Source organism: Trachemys scripta, chromosome 12 (genome assembly GCF_013100865.1).
Source record: "Trachemys scripta elegans isolate TJP31775 chromosome 12, CAS_Tse_1.0, whole genome shotgun sequence".
Lineage (NCBI taxonomy): Eukaryota > Metazoa > Chordata > Testudines > Emydidae > Trachemys > Trachemys scripta.
This window is the reverse complement of record NC_048309.1, coordinates 35,374,149-35,397,298: the sequence shown is the minus strand read 5'-3', so window position 1 is coordinate 35,397,298 and position 23,150 is coordinate 35,374,149. Positions and strand designations below refer to the sequence as shown.

The 23,150-nt window shown below is 57.6% G+C and overlaps 2 protein-coding genes across 6 annotated transcripts; both read left to right on the top strand.

The window, feature by feature from the left end:
- Positions 1–2,300: 2,300 nt before the first annotated feature.
- On the top strand, positions 2,301–11,301 carry METTL17 (methyltransferase like 17). Of its 5 annotated transcripts, none has more exons than XM_034787703.1 (14): positions 2,301–2,425; positions 5,608–5,761; positions 6,017–6,166; positions 6,364–6,460; positions 7,114–7,195; positions 7,941–8,014; positions 8,099–8,130; positions 8,503–8,576; positions 8,945–9,052; positions 9,286–9,354; positions 9,790–9,840; positions 9,975–10,067; positions 10,352–10,536; positions 10,934–11,301. In XM_034787703.1, the coding sequence occupies exons 1-14, from the start codon at positions 2,354–2,356 to the stop codon at positions 11,019–11,021; spliced, it is 1,329 nt and encodes a 442-aa protein (XP_034643594.1). In that variant the 5' UTR covers positions 2,301–2,353; the 3' UTR covers positions 11,022–11,301. The 5 variants fall into 5 exon arrangements, with proteins under 5 accessions (XP_034643594.1, XP_034643593.1, XP_034643598.1 ...); XM_034787702.1 differs by having other exon boundaries at positions 8,099–8,193; XM_034787707.1 differs by lacking the exon at positions 6,017–6,166 and having other exon boundaries at positions 8,099–8,193.
- A 992-nt stretch (positions 11,302–12,293) lies between these two features.
- On the top strand, positions 12,294–17,980 carry SLC39A2 (solute carrier family 39 member 2). The gene is made up of 4 exons (XM_034787708.1): positions 12,294–14,505; positions 15,831–15,961; positions 16,178–16,246; positions 16,727–17,980. The coding sequence occupies exons 1-4, from the start codon at positions 14,391–14,393 to the stop codon at positions 17,411–17,413; spliced, it is 1,002 nt and encodes a 333-aa protein (XP_034643599.1). The 5' UTR covers positions 12,294–14,390; the 3' UTR covers positions 17,414–17,980.
- The last annotated feature ends 5,170 nt before the right edge of the window (positions 17,981–23,150 follow it).

The following is a 23,150-nucleotide window of genomic DNA, read 5'->3' as shown; positions in this document are numbered from 1 at the left end:
TAAAAATATCCAGTGGCCGGAAGTTGAAGCTAGACAAATTCAGACTGGCAGTCAACCTTGCATCCCAATCAGAGAAAAGCCCAATGCACTAAAAAGTCTCTTGTACTGTACTTGGTAGCAACTCACCTCCTTGCCCTCAGAGGTAACGCCCCCTTTCACGCTAGCTAGGATCTAAGGAAACAAAAGCCAGATGGCCTTTCCCCAGCCCAGCTCCGTCAACACAAAACGATGTGGTCTAGTTGCAAGTAATCCCACTGGAAGATCCAGGTTGAAAGCCTCAATGCCATCTAGGGGATTTAGGTGCATGTCTGCCACTAAAATTAATGGAAGCTCTAGCTGAGAGTCCCAATGTCTCCTAGGGGATTTGGATGCTGAAGTCCCACTAATTTTAAATGGGGTTTGGGGCAGCTGACTGCCTTAGCCTGGGGAAATCTCAACCCTCTAAGTTTCTGCAATTTCCTTGTCAGGTTCTTTACAGTGCAAGAGTTTCCACGCCGGTCTGAATTTGCACCAGCTGAGACTTTGGCCCCTCACCTCTCTGTATTTGGCTATGAAGCTTGGGTAAGAGTCACCACAAGACCCTGTGACATTCCCACCTCTCTATGCAATGAAGCCCAGAGATCCTCTCCTCCCCCATTTCAGGGGGGTCCCACTATAAAGCAATTTATCTGGGGATTTTTCTAAGGGGCCTAAGGGAATTAGGTGCCCAGTTTGAGTCTGGCTTTCTTTGGAAATTCCAACACCAGCAGCCGGATGCTCAGCAGGTGTAAAGCTAATGTCAGGCTCTGCCGTGGAGCTATGGAGACCTACGCCCGCTGAGGGTGTTGGCCCTGTGTCTGTTTCACTCTGAAGGGTCACCCTCTTGGATCCTCACATCCATGGACTGGGGAGCCAGGGTCCCCCTTCCTCCAACCTTCATGGTCACAGGTGGCACAGCAGGGGGCCCCAGAAACACTGCAGGGTGCATAGGCTTCATCCCCCCCACTCCGCCCCTGGCCAGGCATCTCTTGGATTTTACAGCTCAAAGCAGCTATGGAAAGACAATAAAAGGGGGGGGGGGAGGCTCAGAGCCAATCCCCCGCAAACACAGGGCAGGGGGAGCTGCAGAGACAAACCTCCCAATTAATTCCCTCCAATCCAGGCTGCAAATCAGTTCAAACTGCTTAGATCAAGACCAGAATCTGTCCCCATTTAAACCCCGACCCCCATTAAATCACTCAAACCCAGTCTGGAAAGAGAATCTCCAGTTAAACTGCAGTGCCTCATCTGCTAGGGGTCAAGGGGGGCAGTTCCCCCCCAGGTCTACATCCCCCCTCCAGCTGCTGCAGAATACAATACAATCCCAGACCCAGTGGCCTCTATGCTGATGGAATTTTTCCCCCACCCCCAAGTTTTTCTAAACCCCTGGTTTCAGGCCCCTCCCCATTTGCAAAGAATTTTGCCAGGTAAAGTGGTTCGGCCCCCTCACACCCAGTTTGAAGGCAGATTTCCAGCGCGTTAAATTGCCTCAGGCTCTCCCTTTTGCAGAGACAATTTCCCCGTAAATTATTTTAGGCAGCAACTCCCCCTCCCCTCCTTCAGTTTACAAAAAAAAAATAAAATAAATAAAATAAAATAAAAAAAATTCCCACATTGTAAACCGGTTCAGCTAGCCCCTGCCCCTTTGACAAGAAGATCCCAAGGAAATTGCCTCTGCCCTTCTCTCTTTGCAAAAAGACTTTTCACTTACATTGGCTCCCGTCCCACCCTACTCCCCACTTTGCAAAGAACGTTTCCGGTTAAATTGTCTCCCTCCCAATTTGCAGGGAGAGCCCTGGTTAAATGGCTGCAAAGGCAAGAGCTGATAGCTCCAGTCAAGGCCCCGAAAAAATCAAACGAAGCTCCCCCACCTTAATCCAGATTAACCCTCCCAGACAGGTACCCTAATCCAGATTAACCCGCCCAGGCAGGTCCCTCTAGCACAGGGCTGGATTCCGGAGCAGCCCTCCCGACAGGAGAAATGAACGTGGCGGCCAATGGTGAGAGAATATGCAAAGAGGACGTGGAACGCTAGGGGAGGGAAGGAGGAGGGCGGGACGAACGGAGATTGGACCAATCAGCCACAAGCGAGGCGCGGACTGGGCGATGGCGTCCGCATTTCTCGCGCCCAAAACACGGGCTGCCCATACCCACCGCGTAGGCCCCGCCCACTCGTAGCGGGCTGGCCCAATCGCCGCTCCCGCCGCGGCGTTCCACCTTCTCATTTGCATAGCCGCCCGCAATTGGTCCCCGGTCGCGGCCCGCCCTCTCGCCTTCCGATTGGCTAGTCACTCTGGCGGCCGTACGTTGGAGGTGGGGCCGTGGGTGTTCCAAGATGGCGGCCCCCGCGGCAGCGAGGCGGGTATGGAGGTTTTGGGGCCCTCAGGGCGGCCCATCCACGCTCCGGGTGAGTGACCCCCCGCGCCCGGTACCTCGTGAATAGGCAAGGAGGGATTTGCGTAAAGGGCGCGTGCAGCCTCTCTCTGGGGCTGCTTCGGCACCCGGCACCAAGGGCGGGTGTGGGGAAGCAGAGCACGTGACCAGCTCAGTGCTCCTCTGCCCCGAAGGAGCCCCGCCTCCTGGCCATATAGCTGCGCCCATGGCCTTTGACGAGATCTGACCCTTCCCCCTCCAACTAACTGCCCCGCCCTACAACTTCCTGGGCCATATATCCCCATATGGACCACCCCTCCCCTCAGGCCATATAACCCTGTGTAGATCAGACTCCTATAACCCTGTCAGGACTGCAACCCAGAGCCAACCCCCTGCCGCAGGCCATATAGCCTTGTATGGACCAGTGCCTCAGCCTTATACTCTCCCCCAACCATATAACCCTGTACAGGCCAGAGACCTCCAGGCCATATAACCCCATATGGACCAGACTCCCCTTAGCCATATAATGCTGTCTGGACCAAACCCCTTTGGGTGATATAACTCCCCATGACTGCCAGAAGGTGGGGGTTGAATGACATGATGGATTGCCCTGCTCTGTTCATTCTCTCTGATGCACCTGGCATTGGCCACTGTCGGAAGACAGGCTAGAGGGACCATTGGTCTAACCCAGTATGGCCGTTCTTATGTTCTCATAGCAATATAACCATGTATGGACCAACCCCCCTCCCAACTAGGGTTGCCAACAGTCCCTTATTATAAGGGACGCCCCTTTTTTTGTAAAACAAGATTGGAAGTTCCTGAGTGCTGCAAAAAGCAACAAGAGATACCCCTGGTGAATGTAGGTGAGTCCTTAGTATAATTATTATTATTAATAATAATAATGATAAAATAATATCAGGAGAAGGGGTGGGGTTGCTAAGAAAACAGTTCCTTATTTTTGAAATACAATGTCGCTATTTGTACCCCCCCACACACACCTTAAAGCACACATCAGCTCCCCGGCCAAATAACCCCATATGGACCAGACTCTCTCCAGTTATATTGCAACATATAAGAACACAAGAATGGCCATACTGGGTCAGACCAAAGGTCCATCTAGTCCACTATCCTGTCTTCTAACAGTGGCCAGTGCCAGGTGCCCCAGAGGGAATGAACAAAACAGGTGATCAAGCGATCCATCCCCTGTCGCCCATTCCCAGCTTCTGGCAAAGAGAGGCTAAGGATACCATCCCTGCCCATCTTGGCTAATAGCCATTGATGGACCTATCCTCCATGAATTTATAGACCTCAATCATATCCCCCCTTAGTCGTCTCTTTTCCAAGCTGAAAAGTCCCAGTTTTATTAATCTCTCCTCATACGGAAGCCGTTCCATACCCCTAATCATTTTTGTTGTCCTTTTCTGAATCTTTTCCAATTCCAGTATATCTTTTTTGAGATGGGGTGACCACATCTGCCTGCAGTATTCAAGATGTGGATGTACCATGAATTTATATAGAGGCAATATGATATTTTCTGTCTTATTTCTATCCCTTTCTTAATGATTCCCAACATTCTGTTAGCTATTTTGACTGCCGCTGCACGTTGAGTGGATGTTTTCAGAGAACTATCCACAATGGACAAGACTCTTCTTCTTTGGGCTGTATTAACCCTTTATGGACCAGCTTCCGCTTCCCAAACCATGTAATATCTGGCATACCTTGTATAACCAAACATTTCAACAAAAAATTGAAGCAAAAGTACCGTATTGATGTATTAAGCAAAACCAAGGGCTCATTAATGATGTTGTAATTGCATTCAGATAGGCAAGACTTTAAGTCAGTGTGTTCTAATAATAATACCCTGAGAAGTATATAAGGAATGCATGGCATGCAAAGTAAAAGCGGCCTTAAGTGATATGGAGCAAGGAACCTTGCTGTCTTGAATTGACGCATGCTGGCCCTGGTCTTGCCTGGAGTAGCAAGTGGAATTGCTTGGGTGCAGGTTCACTGTGGGGGAGCAGGCTCCACATTGGGACATTAGTGAAGCAGGAACTGCCCATGCCGGTGATAACAAGTATTGTGGGGTGGCTGTTGAGGGCCGCTCCTGGAATGGAGCCAGGGAACATTATTTTCCTTGATCTGTGCTTTGGTTCACGTTGAACTGTCCAGTGGTGACAGATCAAAAGATTATGCTGTTTTGGAGCAGTTTGTCATGGGGTGATTAAAAGAAAACCCCAGGTGAAATTACAGCAGGATGCTTCACAGGCAGAGCAAGCGTACAGTGTGGGTTTGGGGCTGGACCCTAGGAGGTGGGCGGGCAGCCCCTGCCTCGTACTTTGAGCCTGGGGTTAATGGCGGTGGAAATGATTAGAGCGACTGTGGACTTGGGAACACGTTGCTGAGCAGAGACCTTAAAAAGGAAGGCACAGGAGGACGGGGACACGGTGCCAGTGAAACGTAAGCTAATGGGGGAAAGGCAAACAAAGGGGTGCAGCGTCGGCCTGGCCTGATGTGAGTAATGGGACATGGTGATGTTGGACGTTGGCCCCATTTGGAGGCAGGATTAGGGAGGTCAGGCGGTCTGGGAGCAGAATCTCGGTGCTGGCTGAGATAAGGGGAACGCCCAGGGAGCCGTTTACAGCGGATAAGATAAGCCTGGGTTGTAAGCTGAGATGGAGAGTAAGTCGTACATGGACAGCGTGTGTTGGACAGGGATTGGTTCCTCCAGAGTGCCCAAGCCAGTCCCCAAATGCGATGCAGTGCGGTCAGTGCAGCGTGACGGGCCAGTGGGGATAACGCACGAGGGAGCTCTGCCCCCCTTTTCCACCCCCACCACGTAACTCCGTATGTCCTATCCTGCCCCATGCCATATGACCAGGTAATGACCAGCCTTCCTCCTTCAGCTCCCCACTCTAAATCTGACAGTGTCGCTATGTAAAACCATATACACCCATTTCTGACATTGCCACCAACCCAGACCTATTGGAGCCTGGGGCCATGGTCCTGCTTGGGCTATATAACCCCATATTGACTAGCCTACCAGGCTATAATCATATAGAGCCTGCTGCTATGCAGTATCCCCCATATGGCCCTGCTACCCTCACTGCCCACTGGCTGAGCCATACAGCCCATATGGACCTTCCCATGCAGGCCATATAGGGATACATGGTCTTATCCTTGCTGTCCTGCTCTCCTGATGGCTCTCTCCCTACTCAGGCCTTCTCCACCATCATCCCAAGGGTTTCCCAGGTGGACAACTCCTCTGACTTTCTGGGCAACGTCCCCCACCGCCGGCACCCAGGGGTGCTGCATCTCAGGAGTGTTCGGCTCCCGGCCGAACTGGTGAAGGCTGCCCAGCTGCTGGTGGAGCGTAAGTAACCACTGGGCGCAAGGGGGCTTGGTGCTGCAAGAAGCAGGGTGAGAGGCTCAGTAGGGGTACTCTCTCCTTGCACTACTGTTACTCAGCTGCCCTGCCCCAGAGCCGTCCCCATGTGGTGTTATGTGCGGCTGTTACCCAACTGCCAGACCCCGGAGCTGGGTACATCTCAGCACCAGGTGATCCCTGCTCTGTTCAGCGTGATGGGCTTCTCACTGGGCCCATCGTATCTCATTCATCCCCCACCAGAGTCCACCATGCATGGGCTGAAGGACCAGGTGGTGGCCCTGACCAACTACCTCTGGAGCCGGAAACGGCCCTTGGAGGCCAGCGAGCTGCAGAGGAGAGGGCAGCAGCTAGAGCAGCAGCTGAGGGAGAAAGTCCAGCCCCACACAGCAGGTGAGCGCCGACTGAGGGGCAGGATGGGGAGAAACCAGCTGGGTGAAGGGCTCTGCCCATGCAGTCAGTGCTGGCCCCAGTACCCCACAGTGCTGTGGGGTGGAGGCCCGGCGGGGGGCGTTCTCCTCACTCAGTGTTCTCTCTCTGCTTGATCTCCCCCAGCCAGCTCTGTTCTTAACCCTGTCTCTCTCCGTCAGATGCATCCAGCCCCCTGACCGACGCTGAGAAGGAGAAGCTGCAGAGGAGGGTGCTGAACAGGCTTCGAAAAACCACCTATCACTGGGAGGCACTGAGGTGACACCCTCTCAGGGTTGCAATGGGTCACCTGCAGTGCTGAGATGCAGCGAACTCTTATGTGGGGCAGCTGGGGAACAGCTGCACAGCGATGCCACATAGGGATGGCTCACCCGATACTGAGATGCAGCCAGCTCTGGGGTGGGGTGGAGCATCTGTTTACCAGCCTCAAATTTTGGCAGGCAGTGAAGGAGGTCACATGGGAATGCCTCAGCCAGCGCTGCAATGCAGCAAACTCTGGGGTGGGGCAGCTGGGAATAGACACACAGCAATGCCACACAGAGACATCTCGCCCACTCCTGAGATGCAGCCAGCTCTGGGGTGGGGTGGAGCGGAGCATCTGTTTACCAGCCTCAGATTTTGGCAGGCAGTGAAGGAGGTCACACAGGAACGCCTCTCCCAGCACTAAGATGCAGCCAGCTCTGGGGTGGAGCAGCTGGGAAATAGCCGCACAGCAACACCACATGGGGATGACTCACAAGAGCTAAGGTGCAGCCAGTTCTGGGGTGGGGCATGACATCTGTTTACCAGCCCCAGTTTCTGGCAGGCAGTAAAGGAGGTCAGCACTGGCTCTGGGGTGTGTGTGTGTGTGGGGGGGGGGGGGGGGGTCAGAGCCCCCAACTGACGTGCTCTGTGTGTTCTTTCCGTCTCAGGTATACAGACGAGCTGAGTCTTGTGTACATGGCAGCTCGGCTGGATGGGGGGTTTGCGGCTGTGTCCAGAGCCTTCCATGAGGTAAGACACTGTGCTAAGCACTAGACCCCACTCCCGTCCCAGAGCTGGGGAGAGAACCCAGGAGCTAAGTTCCCTCTAAGCTGCGTGGCTGCGCAGCTGCCTATTAAGCCCCGTGCACGGGCTCAGGGCTATTGCGGGGAGGGGTGCCTCTCCCCCAGCATGGACCTGACAGGGGAGTGGTGCCTCTCCCCGCTGGCCCCAGCGTGGATCTGCCCCAGACTTGCCCCTTGGACCGGCCCAATGCAGCCCCACCGGAGCTGCCGCAGCCAGGGAGAGGCACCTCTCCCCTGCCTCGAGCTGCTGTGGTGAGAGAAGGCTGGGGGGAGTCCTCTCTCCCTGCCGTAGCCCAAGGGGCAGCCTGCATCCCAAACCCCTCATTCCCGGCCGCACCCCAACCCTCTGCCCCAGCCCTGAACCCCCTCCAGCACCCCGCACCCCTCATCCCAAGCTCCATCCCAGAGCCAGCACCCCCAACCAGAGCCCTCACACCCCAACCTTCTTCCCCCTCCCACACTTCGCCCCCCCTCCCCCATCAGCGCCATACTGGTGTACATAATAAAATTCATTCTGCACATGGATGTAAAAAATTAGAGGGAACTCTGCGCAGGAGTCCTGGCTCCCAGCCCCCCGCCCCCTCCCAACCACTAGCCCCCACTCTCTGAAGGGAAGTAGTCCCACCCTCCACCTGTTGTCTATGTGGAGCTGTGCTGGGCCCAATGCGGTTTTTCTTTGCTGTGCCCCCTAGATCCAGAAGCGGGTTCCGGCCTTCGCCCCTCGCACCCTGCTGGATTTCGGCTCTGGGACGGGCTCCGTCAGCTGGTGAGCCTCTGCCCTGCGGGGGGGATATTTCCTGTGGTCCTGGGAGCGCTGCTGGTGTCTCATGCTCCCCCCCTCTCTGTGCAGGGCGGCGCATGGTGCCTGGGGCCAGACCCTGCGTGAGTACCTGTGTGTCGACAGCTCTGCCCCCATGCTGACTCTTGCCGAGCGGCTGCTGCAAGGTGAGGTCTCCAGGGGTGCTGCTGAGTGCCCAGCCAGTGCTGGTAGGGCCCCAGTTCTAACTGCTAGACCCCTCTGCCACCCCAGAGCTGGGAAAGAACCCAGGAGTCTTGGCTCCCAGCATCCCTCCACTCCACTCCACTCCACTAGACCCCTCTGCCACCCCAGAGCTGGGGAGAGAACCCAGGAGTCCGGGCTTCCAGGGCCTTCTTGCATCGTTCTCTCATTCCATTGCCTCCTGTCCTGTCTGTCTCCCTCTCTGTGACCGCCGCCCTGATGTCTGTCTGTCTGTCCATCCCTCCCTGCTCCAGGTGGCTCCGAGTCCCCCCAGACCCCGCTCTTCCCAGGCGTCTATTTCCGGCAGTTCCTCCCTGTCTCGCCCAAGGTAAAGGGCCCTGCCTGTAGGGGTGGCGGGGAATACAGGGGCAGCTGGATCTATGGGGGAGCGCTGGGGGGGTCCAGTGCTTTGCAAGGAAGCCTGGGGATGGGGACGCCAGTGTTGTTAGATTCTGGTGCCATCCCACATTGCTTTGCGGTTCTGTTGGGGAGGCAGCACCAGAATGCGTTTGGCTCTGGGGTGGGGGACAGCAGCAGCATGAGGAAGAGGGGGCGGGTCAGAGCGGTTGGATGCTGGGGCATTCTCCAGTGGGGGAGGGAGGTCTCTGGGGATCTGCCCCACCCCAGCCAGGGGGCTATTGTCTGATCTCCCCCACCCTGCCCACATCCCATGTCTCCCTCCTGGGGCACTTGCAGGTGAAGTTTGACGTGGTGGTCTCAGCCTTCTCCCTGAACGAGCTGCCCAGCCTGTCTGAGCGCAGGGAGACCATACAGACGCTGTGGAGGAAGACGGACGGCTTCCTGGTGAATAACCCCTTGCCTCTCTGCCCCCCTGCCCAGAGTCCCTCAGCCGACCAGCCTGGAGTCCCCCTCCCCTCCCCCAGATCAGTCCCCCCAGCATCTCCCTCCCCTCCCCCAGATTGACCCCTCTGCCCCCTCCCCAGGCTCCCCCTTTCTGCCCCCCAGTTCATCCCCCCCATGCCTAGTCTCTTCCCCTCCCCCCAAGATCAGCCCCTCTAACGCCCAATCCCCTCCAGGTGCTGGTGGAGAACGGAACCAAAGAGGGGCACCAGATGCTCATGGAGGCGCGAGAGATCGTCCTGGGGGTGAGGGGACCCTGCTCCTTCCCTGGGGCCATGGCGGGAGCCCCCCCCTGCAATCCGCCCTCCCCATCTCCAGCAGCTTTGGCAGACTCCCAGCCACTGGGGGAGGGGAGAACCGATAGACAATGGGACGCAGGTGTCCGGGACAATAACACAAAGCACTGAGGGGCCCCCCTGGGAAAGGACTTGGATGGAACGGGACCCAGGCGTCCGGGCCGGCTATGCAGAGCTCCCCTGCCCTGGTACCCCAAGGGGAGGGACTGGGATGGAACGAGACCCAGGCGTCTGGGCTGGCAGTGCAGAGCTCTGCCCCCCAGGTACTCCAGGGGGAGGAACTGGGATGGAACAGGACCCAGGGGTCCGGGCCGGCAGTGCAGAGGGAACAGGGGGTGCAGCTGGTTCCCTTTGGGCTCTAACTCCTCTCCCCTATGCCAACAGGGGGGAGACAAGGTGCTGCATGACCCACGGGAGGCTCACGTCTTCGCCCCAGTGAGTATTGGCGGGGTGGGGGGAGCGGGCTGAGGCCTGCAGGGCGGCTGGAGGGGGTTGGGCGGACAGGCCGAGGCCAGGTGGAGGGGGTTGGGGGGACATGGGATGCTCTAACACCAGTTTCTGTCCCCTAGTGCCCGCACCACCTGCCCTGCCCACGGCTGAACCCCAAGCGGCCCCTTCCCTGCAATTACCTCCAGGCCTACCACCCCCTGCCCTTCCACTGGGTGAGTGCCCCCCCTGCCTGGCAGTGGGACATATGGGGAGCTGTGCCCCTCCCGCCGTGCAGCAAGGGCGTATGGGGAGCCGTGTCTGTCTGTCCGTCCCCCCCCCCTGGGCAGCGGGGCATATGGGGAGCTGCGGGGGGATTGGTCCCAGGGCGGGGAATGCCTGGCTGCAAGAGTGGGGAACAAGCCGGGGCCAGCCCTAGGTCGGAGGGGCTGGGGGAGGTGGATTGGGGGGGCTCTGCAGGGAACCCCCTGGCTCACCCCCTGCCCTCGTGTCGTTGCAGAACCCGGCGCTGAAGGAGGAGTTGTTCTCCTTCCTGATCCTGCGCCGGGGGCCAGGGGAGGGCGAGGAGCCCTGGCCCCGCATCACCCAGGCCGTCCTGGGCTGCACCCGGCACGTCCATTGCCACCTGTGCTGTGCCGACGGGAGCCTGCAGCACGCCGTGATCACCGCGCGCCGGCACGGCAGGTACCACTCCGCCAACGGCCCGGAGACGGGGCCTGGCTGGCTCGGTGGGGGGGAGTGGGGGTGGGAATGGGATATGGGGCATTTCCCCTCCTTGGGGCGCCAGCTCCCATCTGGCTCCAAGACAGGGACTGGCTGTCTCAGGGTGGGGAATGGGGTACGGAGCCTTTTCCCTCTAGGAGGTGCCAGCACCCATCTGGCCCAAGGGCAGGGACCAACTGGTGCAGGGAATGGGGCATGGGCCTTTCCCTTCTAGGGAGCGCTGGCTCCCGACTGGCTGGCCCAAGGGGGTGGGGAATGGGATATGGGGCTTTCCCCTCTAGGAGGTGCCTGCTCTCATCCAGACCTGGAACTTGCTGGTTCGGGGGGCCGGACCCCTCACCATTCCCTCTCCCCACAGGGATCTGTATCGCTGTGCCCGGCTGAGCCACTGGGGAGATCGGCTGCCCGTGACAGTGCCCCCTGGGGAGGCCGTTCCGGGAGAGTAACTCTCCATCCCATCCCAGGGGGCAGATGCTGAGCCCCCGAGGTCCCGCTGTGATCCGTTACCTGACCCTCGTGAGCATTGATGTGGGGACGGCAGCAGGAAGCACCCAATGGATTGGCACTGGTGGTGGGGGGATCTTCTGATGGCCCCTGTCGCCTGCGGCGGTGCAGGTGCTGGCCCCAATGAGCACGGGGGAGCCAGCAGTACTCCTGGGTTCCCTTCTGCAGCTGGTGGCTTCCCGGCACCCAGGTTGGGTCCAATAAAGAGAGCCTAAAACAGTCCACCGGCTTTGGCGTCAGTTACTGCGCAGGGTTAGACTGGCAGCAGTCTGTGAGTCAGGACTCCTGGGTTCTCTGCCCAGCTCTGGGATGCAAGTGGGGTAGGGTGACCAGATGTCCCGATTTTATAGGGACAGTCCTGATTTTTTGGGTCTTTTTCTTTTTTGGGGAGGGATAGCTCAGTGTTTTGAGCATTGGCCTGCTAAACCCAGGGTTGTGAGTTCAGTCCTTGAGGGGGCCACTTAGGGATCTGGGGCAAAATTAGTACTTGGTCCTGCTAGTGAAGACAGAGATCTGGACTCAATGACCTTTCAAGGTCCCTTCCAGTTCTAGGAGATAGGATATCTCCATTAATTCAGGCGCCTATTACCCCCCACCCCCTGTCCTGATTTTCCACATTTGCTGTCTGGTCACCCTAGAGTGGGGGCTGGTGGTTAGAGCAGCAGGGGCTGGGAGTCAGGACTTCTGGGTTATCATAGGATATCAGGGTTGGAAGGGACCTCAGGAGGTCATCTAGTCCAACCCCCTGCTGAACGCAGGGCCAATCCCCAGACAGATTTTTGCCCCAATCCCTAAATGGCCCCCTCAAGGATTAAGCTCACAACCCTGGGTTTAGCAGGCCAATGCTCAAACCACTGAGCTATCCCTCCCCCCTAAAATCTCTCCCCAGCCCTGGGAGGAGAGTGGGGGCTAGTGGTTAGAGCAGTGGGGGCTGGGAACCAGAACTCCTGGTTCTGTTCTGTCACTGTGTCCCTTCCCCTTGTGGGTCTCAGTTTCCTATTGTGGGTGGCCAGCCCCCCACCCCATGGGCGGTGAGCCTGCCCTGCACGCTGGGCACAGCGTGTGCTGCGCTAGGGTGAGTTACCACTTGCTGGCATTGCAGTAGCTTGGGCGGGGCAACGGGCTCAGCTGGTTCCATGGAGCCCCTGGGCGTGACCCAGCTGTGTGCGTAGGCTTGGCATGCGACCGTGGGGCTGGGGGGGGAGGGGGGAGAGGGAGAGGGGGCTGAGCTCCGGGTGGCCTCAGCTCCCTGCAGGACAGCGCTGCCTGCGACCCCCCACCCTGCTCCCTGCGGGATAACGTCCACTGTGGGCCCCCCATCCTGCTCCTTATGGGACAATCTCTCCTGTGGGGCCCGCATCCTGCTCCATGCAGACATCCCCCGCTCCCTGCGGGGCCCCCTTTCTGCTCCTTGCAGGACAGCGCCCCCTGCGGGCCCCCACCCTGTTCCCTGACAGCACTGCATGCTAGGGGAGAGCACCCCCTACCGAGTCCCCACCCCACTACATAGCGCCACACTGGGACCATGGGGCCAGTGCTGGCTGCCAGGGACACTGAGGGTTATGCTGCATCAGGGCCGTGGCCCATCGGCTGCTGGTGGTGGTGTTGGGAAATGCTCTGTGCAGAGTAAACAGCGGGTGAAGGGCTGGGGTGTGTTTCAGGAGCCAAGCTGCAGTGAGGCATTGATGCCATCAGAGGAGCTCAGATAATCCCCTCTAGGAGGCGCTGGCTGGGACCCAGGCGCAGGGCGTGGGGATCAGCTGGCTTAGTGGGGTGGGGAATGGAAGGTGGGGCCGGGATGCTGGCTCCTGTCTGCCCCCAATGCAGGGAACAGGACGTGGGGCCTCTTTCTTCTAGGAGATTCTCATCTGGCCCTGTTTGTGACCAAACATCCCAGTATTGCCTGGCCAGTAACGAAGCTCAAGGTGTCCTGCGGCAGTGGGAGCAGCATGGCAATATTAGTCTGGGATGCGTGTGACTCGGTTTCCCCACTCACCATGCAGACTGCATGTGAAGGATTGAATTTCTCCTGGGGGGAGAGGGAAGAAGGGTCACACAAACAGCAATGCACTACCTAGAACTGTCCCGATGTCACCAGAGGACAAAGGACCTCAGCAGCGGAGACCCCGTGGAGCCTCCTGGGCAGCTATCGGGCATGGGGCCGGGAGGTGGGAGCCAGCTGGGATCTGAGGCGCTGGCTGCCCATGGCTGGGGCAGAGATGGGGAGGCCGGGTTTGGGAGCGGCAGGGCAGCCAGCGCCTCTCTCAGGTGACACTGACTTTAGGCCCCTTCAGCCCAAGTTGCGAGTGAGTAAAAGGCAGTGGCTTGGTTTGCCAGGCTGGCCTTTGCCACTGCAGATCCCTGCTGGTGGCGTCTCTCCCGAGGGCCTGCTGGGCAGCCAGGGAGAGAAACGGGTGCTGGATCCGACGGGCTGTCCTCGGGGGCACGGTTGGAGACACGGCTGTCACTCCTGTGAATCCAGGCCGGGCAGCTGGCAGAGGTGGAGGGCTGACCAAGCCCCGGGGGCGCTGTATGTTTGAGGTCTCTCCATCCTCACCCTGCTTGGGGCCCAGGAGATGCTGATCCGGCACTGTCCAGCCTGGCACCAAACCCCTCGACAGCTGGAAAATCCCCCCGGGCCAGGGCCTGCTGGGTATTTAGGGAGGGATGGGTGCTCCATACAAGCGTATCTAAGCTGCTAGGAATGCAGCCGGTGACCGGAGAAGTGGTGGGGAAAAGTGCTCTTGGGAAATGTTTACCCAATAAATTATTTAATGGTGGTGCAATTAAGACTGAAGGAGGGGCGGGGAGGGGGTGGTTCCCTTCTCTTGGGAGGTTATTATTCACTCTGGGGCTGGGAGGTGCTGGAGAAGGTGGCAGGAGCGGAGCAGGAGAGGGAGCGAGAAGCAGCAGAGATGCAGTGAATGCAGAGAGAGGGGGAAGGAAGGAGAAGTGGAAGGCAGAAGGGCAGATGGAGTGAGGTAGAGACGGGAGGGAAGGAGGAGAGGAGGATGGCCAGGGAACTGGGAATGGCCTGAACCAATCTGTGTGGCACAGCATCTCCCACCGATTCCCGGGGCTTGGAAGGGTCCCCAGACACGCCTGGGTTCAGCTGAGGGCTTGGCGCCGTCTTGGGCTACCTAGGGTTAGGATTATCCGTGGTGGGGGTCTCCCTAGCCTGGGACGGGTTAGACGAGGAGGGACAGGAGAGGACGGGCTAGCAGGGCATTGTGGAGGAGGGGCTGTAGGGTGTGAGCCCAGGGTAAGGCCCAGCTGTATCGCCTGGCCCGGCTCTCCTGCCGCCCGCACAGATGGAGCCGCTCCTGGCGGTGAAGATCGGCTGCCTGGTGGCTCTGCTGTTCATTACCCTCGTCTGCGGCCTCATCCCGGCCCAGGTCAAGTGGTTCCAGATCAAAGCGGCCAAAGGTGAAGAGGGGTTGGGGGTGGGGAGTGGGACAGCGGTTTCCCATCCACATCGCAGGGGTGGGCGGGCTGGGTATCCCCATATGCACCCATCTGCTCCTGGATCATCTATCCCCATAGACACCCATCTGCTCCTCTATCATCTTTCCCCATACACACCCTCCGTTCATCCATCCATCTATCTACCTATCCCCATATACACCCCTCTGTTCATCCATCTACCTACATATCCCCATACACACACCCCTGGTCCTCTATCATCTGTTCCCATAGACACCCCTCCGTTCATCCATCTACCTACCTATTCCCATGCGCACACCTCTACTCGATCTATTTATCTATCTATCTATGGCCTTGGTTGCACCCGGGACTGCACAGTGCTGTGAAGCGCAAGTGTAGTCGCGCCGCCAGCGCTGCGAGAGAGCTCTGTATGTACTCCACCTCTCCGAGGGGAATAGCTGTATGTACTTCACCTCTTCGAGGGGAATAGCTTGCAGCGCTGCAGGCTCTGATTACACTGGCACTTTACAGCGCTGTACTTGCTGCGCTCGGGGGGGGGGAAGCGTTTTCACACCCCTGAGCGCAGCAAGTTGCAGCGCTGTACAGCGCCAGTGTAGCCAAGGCCTGCCTATCTATCTCTTGCTGCTCCTCGCTCTTGTTCTCTGTGTATCTGTCTGTCTGGTGCTTCCCCTCCCCTATCCCCTGCAGGCTTCTGGCTCCTGGGGCAGGGGAAACCCCCTTAGTAAATCAGGCAATGGGGCAGCTGCAGGCATGAATGATACCTCCATCCTGCCCCAGCCCCATCACTGCCTCCCCGTGGGGCAAAAGAAACAGTCACACTCAGGGGCCTCTGGACCCCCTGAGGGAAACTGAGGCTTTGTCTGTCCACCTCTGTACCACTTTCTTTCTTACCCATTACTTTGCCCTTGATCTTCCTATCTGTGGCCAGCTCTTTCTCCCCGGGGAGCTGTGCGGCTTTCACTCCATCCTCTTGCCAGTTCATTAATCACCCTTGTTCTGTCAGCAGATCTTAAAGCACTTTGCTAAGGAGGTCAGTCTCATTAGCCCCATTGTACAGATGGGGAAACTGAGGCACGGGAGGCCAAGTGACTTACCAAGCTCACCTAACAGCCTGAGCCAGAACTGGAACCCAGGTGTTCCCGGTGCCAGGCCAGGGCTCTGTGCCTGCTGCCCCACCTCTGGCTTTCTCCCTGCCCCAGACTGTGTGGTTCCCCAGTTCAAGACCCACCTCCCAAGCTAGGATTGCTTTGCTCAGCCCTGCCCCATGGCCGTGGCCTTGGCCTCACCCCGGCCCTCTCCTCCCACAGGGCGGCACCGGCGCATCCTGAGCTTCATCGGCTGCTTTGCAGCGGGGGTCTTCCTGGGCGCCTGCCTCATGCACACGGCGGCCGACGCGCTGACAGACATCCAGGGGGAGCTGGGCAAGCGGCTGCAGCAGGTGAGATGGAGCAGAGACGCACGGGACCCCCTTGCTCCAGCAGTGTGGCGCACACAGAACAGGGCCCGTCCCCTCCAGCAGGGGGCGCAGGGACACACACGGAGCAGGGCCCATCCCCTCCAGCAGGAGGTGCAGGGACACCCCTTCAAGTGTATATGGGGTCAGTGCACCGCCTGCCCCCCAGCGCGATATCTGACTCCTCTTGTCTCCCCACAGGCTGCCGCTGGGCAGAACCTGACGGGGACACAGAACGACTCGTCTAGGGCCAGTGCCTGTGGGGCTGAGGTGAGCACCTCCAACACCTCTCAGCTGGAAGTGCCCCCACTGGGGAAAGGCGGGAAGAGGGCTGCTGTGGGGAAAGAGCTGTGAGAGCAGAGCCAAGGCAGGGGGAGCGACTGGGCCTCGTCAAATCTCCCCTCCCAGATACGGGGATAGAAGCCAGGAGTCCTGACTCCCAGTCCCCCCCCCCCTAAACCCCCAAACCCCCCCCCCCCCCCCCAGCCAGGGAGAGAACCCTGGAGTCCTGACTCCCAGCCCCTTCCCCCTCTAACCCACTAGACCCCACTCCCCTCCCAGAGTTGGGGACAGAATCCAGGAGTCCTGGCTCCCAGCCCCCCTGCTTTAACCACTAGACTCCATCCTCCTAAATAGCCCTCCCTTTGGGACCCACTCCTTACGCTGTGGGTGGAGGTGGGGAAGGTCAGGCTGGGTGGCTGCGTGCGAGTCCCTCTGAAACAAACCATCTCCCCATCCCTCTCCCCATAGCTGGATTACCCCTTCGCGGAGCTCGTCATCTCCCTCGGCTTCTTCCTTGTCTTTCTCACCGAGAGCCTGGTGCTGCACTGCTGCCACGCGGCTCCACCATCCCACGGGGCCCCGGGCAAGGACCCTGCTTGCTCAGCCCCCAGCGTCCCCTCCGTCCCCCACTCCCACGGGGCCACGGTGCCCAGCGTCTCCTCTGTCCCACATTCCCACGGGGTTCCGGGGCCTCACGGCCCCTCACCTGGCTCCTTCCGGGCCCTGGTGCTCTTCATTACGCTGTCGCTGCACTCGCTCTTCGAGGGGCTGGCGGTGGGGGTGCAGCAGGGCGAGGCAGGGGCCCTCCAGCTCTGCCTGGCTGTGCTGGCCCACAAGGGCGTGATCGCCTTCAGCCTGGGGCTGCAGCTGGTGCAAAGCGGCACCCAGCCCCGCTGGAGGCTGCTCTACCTGGGCATTTTTGCCCTCATGTCCCCCTCTGGCATGGCCGTTGGCATCGGGCTCTCGTTCTCGGGCGGGGCGGCCGGCGGGCTGGCCATGGCCCTGGTGGAGGGGGTGGCGGCCGGCACCTTCCTGTACATCACCTTCCTGGAGATCCTGCCCCATGAGCTGAGCTCCCGCGAGCCGCCCCTGGCCAAGTTCTCCTTCATCGCCCTGGGTTTCACCGTCATGGCCACCATTGCTGTCTGGGCCTGAGGGGGAGGCAGGGCTGGGTGGGGGCTCCAGGGGCAGGGACGGCTCCAGGGTTTTGGCCGCCCCAAGCAGCCAAAAAAAAAAAAAAACAGCCGCGATCAAGATCTGCGGCGGCTATTCGGCGGGAGGTCCTTCGCTCCAAGCGGGAGTGAGGGACTGTCCGCCGAATTGCCGCCGAATAGCTGGATGTGCCGCCCTCTCCGGAGTGGCTGCCCCAAGCACCTGCTTGCCAGGCTGGTGCCTGGAGCCGGCCCTGTCCAGGGGCCAAGCCCTGCAGAGACTGACCCCAAACGGCTTGTCCCCTCTAGGGGGTGTCAGCTCCCATCCGGCTCCAGGGCAGGGACTGGCTAGATCAGGGGGGTGGGGAATAGGACATGAAGCCTTTCCCATCTACGGCGGGGACTGGCTGTCTCAGAGGGCTGGGGGACATGGGGCTTTCCCTTCTAGGGGGCGCTGGCTCCCATCCGGCCCCAGAACAGGGACTGGCTGGCTCAGGGGGCTAGAGACATGGGGCCTTTCCCTCTCGGGAGTGCTGGGTCCCATCTGGCCCCAGGGCGGGGACTGGCTGGCTAAGGGGGGTGGGGAATAGGACACGGGGCCTTTCCCCTTTAGGGGGCACCAGCCCTGGGGCAGGGACTGGCTGGCTCAGGGGGCAGGGACTGGGACACCTAGTGGCTGTTCACTGGCTTGAGTGTTGCAAGCTGGGAGGTTCTCAGTGTGTTTCCAGAGGGCCCAGGAGTCTCCCACCCCAGCTGTTGAGCCAGCCAGCTCCCTGGAGTCCTAGGAGCAAAGTAATCTCCACCCCCCACTCCCAGCCCTGTGCTCGGGTCTGTCCCTCTTTCATGGCATCTTGGCCCCTGTGCAGGCTGATGAGCCTGCCCTAGCCTGGGCTAACAGAGCAGAGGCCTTTAGCTCAGCCAGTACAGGCTCATGGACTTAGCATCAGGGGTAGTGGGTTTAATTCCCCGCTGCTGGTTACCCGTGGCGTGGTGTTACAGAGCCGAACTCCCTCCCGCTCTCCAGGGCTACAGCCCATGGGCAGAGCTGCACCAACCCCTCAGCTGACCCCTTCCTCCAGGGCTGAGGCTGCCAAGGCTGCCTTGGGGTGTTGGGTGTCTGCTTCCCCTGCCTCTCACTTGCTGTCCAAATCCCTTAGACCACTTGGGGAGGTCCAGCCAGGGGGCTCCTAACAGCGTGGGCCCCTTGGATGCAGCTGATGCCACGTAGGGTTGCCCGCCCTCCCTTAATTAAAGATCATGTCACGGGATGAAACCTCCAGGAATCTCGGCAACCCTAGTGCCAAGGCCAGGGTGGCTGTGAGATGAAGCCACAATCTCTGCGCAGCTGGTGGACAGTGGGTTCCTTGGCCTTGCAGAGACTCCTGGGAAATAGCTGGAAGCCCAATTAAAATTGAAAACAAGGCTCCGTTTTTTGTAATGGGGGGGGCGATTAACCCATGGAACAAACTCCCTGGGGCCTTTCGGGAAGATGCTTTAGCCAAACGCCTGTTCCTGGGTTCAGTGCTGGGAGAGCTGGATGGAATTTAGCAGCCTGTGCTAGACAGGAGGTCAGACTACAGCTTGGCCCTCCAAGCGCCCAGCTCATGGATGCCTGTTCTTTGAGCCTGTTCGTTCAATGGACGTTGCCGCTGAAATAAATCGTGTGTTTTGTGCGCGTCTTTGCTTGTGGTTTCTTCGGGCCCTTTCGGCGGGACAGCATCCATGCACCAACGGGGCCATCCCCCACTGAGTGGGTTTTGGGGATGCGGCCGAGACCCAGTGCTGCTAAGTGCTGGGAAAGCCTGGGGCAGGTTTTGAAGCCAATCCAACGGAGTGTAGATTCCAGAAAGGCCTGCCTTTTTCAAAAGGGGTGGGGGATTTTGGGAGCCCGGCATGCGCCCCTTTAAGAGCTTTGGCTTACATAAAGGGCCGAGCCCCCGCGCTTGCAAAACCAGACCTCTTTAACATGGCTCAATGTGGACACCCAGCAACTGCAGTGCCCCAAACCACTAGCCACAAAAATCATCCCGTGCCCTGGTTCAGCAAGGAATGATCTGCAAGGCAAGCCAGTGCCACACCAGTTGTGAATGGTGTCGTACCACGTATGGCCCACCACTGGTTAAGGCATTCTGTCTGCATACTAGAAATAGGTTCCAATAGTTCACGTCCAGCAAAGGTGAGCAATTGGTCTCCTGCTGGAGCGGAGATGTTCGCCCATTGTTCCGGAGAACTCTCTCACCCACATAGCGCTGTCCACACTGATGCTTTAGTCCGTGAAACTTATGTTGGTCGTGTGTGTGTGTGTGTGTGTGTGTTTCACACCCCGACCAACAAAAGTGTTGCCAACAAAAGTGCTAATGTAGACGTAGCCTGTTAGGGGCTGATACGAGCTCACTGCTTAACAGCTGCGTTTTCTAGGCGCTCCAAAACCCACATGCTGTATCACGTTTTGAAATGTGCCATGTCTCCTTGATGTCTGAGCTAGGGTAAGTGGGGCAAATTTGGAGTCACTTGGTCCAGGGGTTCCTGAGACACAACGCTGGTAAACCGAGGACCTGAGAGTGGAACACTGAGGCTCTGGCTCTGTGACTTGGCTCTGGTTTGGTTTCAGATGGGCGTTGATCCTTTGTCTCTCCTCCTCGGCCAAGGATGCCGTTATACGAGGCAAATTGGTCCCCCCGGGCTGGCCCACAGCGACAAAGGACAATTCCCCGAGAGATGGCTCTGCAATATCTGCCAATCCCAGCGCACCCCAGCTGGGCTGTCTCTCTCACTGGGCACAGAGCGGGGGCCGGGCTATTGGTGGGAGAGGGGCAGGGAGGTGCTTGCTGCCCAAAGCTCTCATCAGGACAGGAAGGCAGACGAGTTCTGGAGGGAGACAGTGAGGCAAGCACCAGGTGACAAGAAGGCCATTCCTGCACGGATGGGCTGAGGATTGCAAGCTCATATCTCAGATCAATTTCCTGCTGTGGGAAGGTAAGTACCAGGCTGGCTTATCAACCCCTCTATCCTGGTATTCCCTGCCCCTCCCATCACACCCCGAGGTCAGTCAGGCTTCCTCTCCCACCCTTTCCCCTCACATCTAACCCCTGAGTCATCCAGCCCACTCATCCTGCTAGTCCGGTATCCCCCAGCTCTCTGCTGCACCAGAACAGAACCGGGGTCCAGACACTGCAGTCACCCAGCGACCTCCTGTCCCAGCTGGTTACACAATGTGTCCATGGAGCCAGTTTCACACCAGCTGCCATGCCGGATCAGCTGGGGCTGCCAGTCAGGACTGAGGGGCACCGGCAGAGCTGTGGGTGGGGGCAGCCCAGGGCTCACGGCTGGTGTTATTCCAGCCTCAGGCTCCGTCCCGGCACAGCTCTTCCAGTGCCACTGAATCCTTGAGGAGGAGCAAGGGAGCGACTGGTCCTTGTCACACCTCCCCTCCCAGAGCTTAGAGAGAAACCAGGAGTCCTGGCTCCCAGACCCCCTGCTCTAATCACTAGATGCTAGTGCGTTAGAGCAGGGGAGGGGAGCAGGAATAAGAACAAGGACTCTTGGGTTCTCCCCATAGCTGTGGGAGGGGAATGGGATTTCGTAGGTTAGAGTAGGGGGGCTGGGAATCAAGCATCCCAGGTGTAGCAGAAAGAAAGCCTGAAACATGAGGCCTTGTATCAGGCCTGAGGCCTGAATTAAAGTAGTGGGTCAAGCCCTGCTAATATAAAGCAAAGTCAGCAAGAGACAGGCTGAGAGCAGAAGTCAGTGATTGAACCTGGGAGCTTAGTGCATGAGCTAAAAGCCACCTGGTTGTTAGCTAAGGCTGGAGAGCAGCAGGGCCAGCTCTAGGTTTTTTGCGGCCCCAAGCAAAACATTGCCGCCCCAAGCTCCGAGAGTTGTGCTGCCCCAAGCACTTGCTTTGCTGATGCCTAGAGCCGGTCCTGGAGAGCAGACTCGTTTTCTCTCTCTCTCTCTAAGTGGACTCAGTGCCAGATGGGGCAGAACACCACACCCAGGAGGTGTGTGGGTTACACAGGCTCACAGAACCTGGCAAGAGCAGGGCTGGTATTGCAGAAACACACACATTCCTGAGAAGTGCTAGGCACAGGACACTCATGCAAGCGCAGTCCAGAAGGGTGGTAGCAGAACACCCTGGTACCAAGTATGGGTACAAACACTGATCCAGGAGTACACTGATCCTCTCTTAGCGATAAGGGCAGGATGGGAGCATAATGAATAAAAATGTTTTGATCGACCCACCATGTACAAGGTAAAGGGTGGAAACTAACCACGTCAAAGGGGCAGTAACTAGCTATGTCAGAGAGGCAATACGTAACTTGTTTGTGTCGGTGAATAACGAGGGGTCTCACAGGCAGTGTCTTTAGCCAGCCTAGGGGACAGTGAAAAGTCCCGCCGCTCACTGAGCTGCGTCTATTGTCACAGGCTACATGTCTTAGTATCCTCATAGAGTCTGCCGGGTGCTATTACCGTGCTTTGTCGGCAATAAAGCAGGCCGGGTGCCTTCGCTACTAACCCAAGTTTTGTGGGTTTTGTGAGCAGTGCCGCACGCAGAAAAAACATACACATGGAGCCAACAACTGACAACACTGGTGACCCCGCCCACTGTAAAAACTATAACTTTTAACTTTTAAAACAAAGAGAGCGAGAGAGAGCAGAGAGGCGGGAGAAAGGGGGGTGAGGGTGAAGAGCAACCTAGGAAGGTAGGGAGACCTGAGCCAACAGAGATTAACTCTATCAAGGGATCTTAAAGTACTGGCAGCAGCAGCCAGTTTAGCAAACTGAGAAAGGATATAAAAGAAAACTTAACTGGTAGGTAAAAATATTTGAGAAAGAAGGTTCTATTTTAATCTCTGAGCGAGGAGTGTGTGGCTTCATGGGTTAAAGCAGTTGGGAACCCGCACCCCTGGTTTTTATCCTGGCTTTGAGAGGAGAGTTGGGGTCATTACCTGAATTTTTTCCTCCAGTGTTTGTTGCTTTTGTCTGCAAGCCAAGTGGATGCATCAGTTCTAGGTGTTAATCCGCTCCATTTTGGGTTTTCACTTTGAAATCCTTTTTTATTCACTTCCCTGAGATCGAGTCACAGCTTCTGTCTCCTAATGTGATCTGTGATCTGTTTCATTTTTTCCAGTGACTGTATAGTTTGCTACTTCTCCCTACTGGGCACTTACTTGTCCCGTTCTGACAGGCACCAGTCTAGATCTCTGTTTAAGTTTAACCAGAACCTGTTTTTTATCGTACAGTTGTGTTTGCACTGCAGCAGCCCTGTCTCATTTTTTTAATTTTGCTAGGGCCGCCTTTTTCCACTCTGTCCCCATTCTTCAGGCACAGGGGAGCTACCAGAAGCCTGCTATTGACCACCAATATTTATAACGGGATGGCACATGTCTTTTTTGCAGATTTTTTCAGCTGTTTCCAATGTTTTATTCTGTTCCTGTGCTTGCTGTAAGGTAAACACTCTTTACCATCTATACATTTATGCTTCATCTGTCCCTTAGTTTTTACATTTCCTTTTATGACTGATGGACAGATTTTATTTTTCAATTGTTTTTAGTTTCTTATGGTGGGCCTGGGAATATTAGGTCCCCGGATCATGACTGAGGAGTGGGGTTTTATGAGTGAGCCTTGGGGGCACCCAAATAATGAATATATATGGATAATATGGATATGGCATATATATGTATATAAATACAGCTTCCATATGAGGAGAGTTTAATAAGACTGGGACTTTTCAGCGTGGA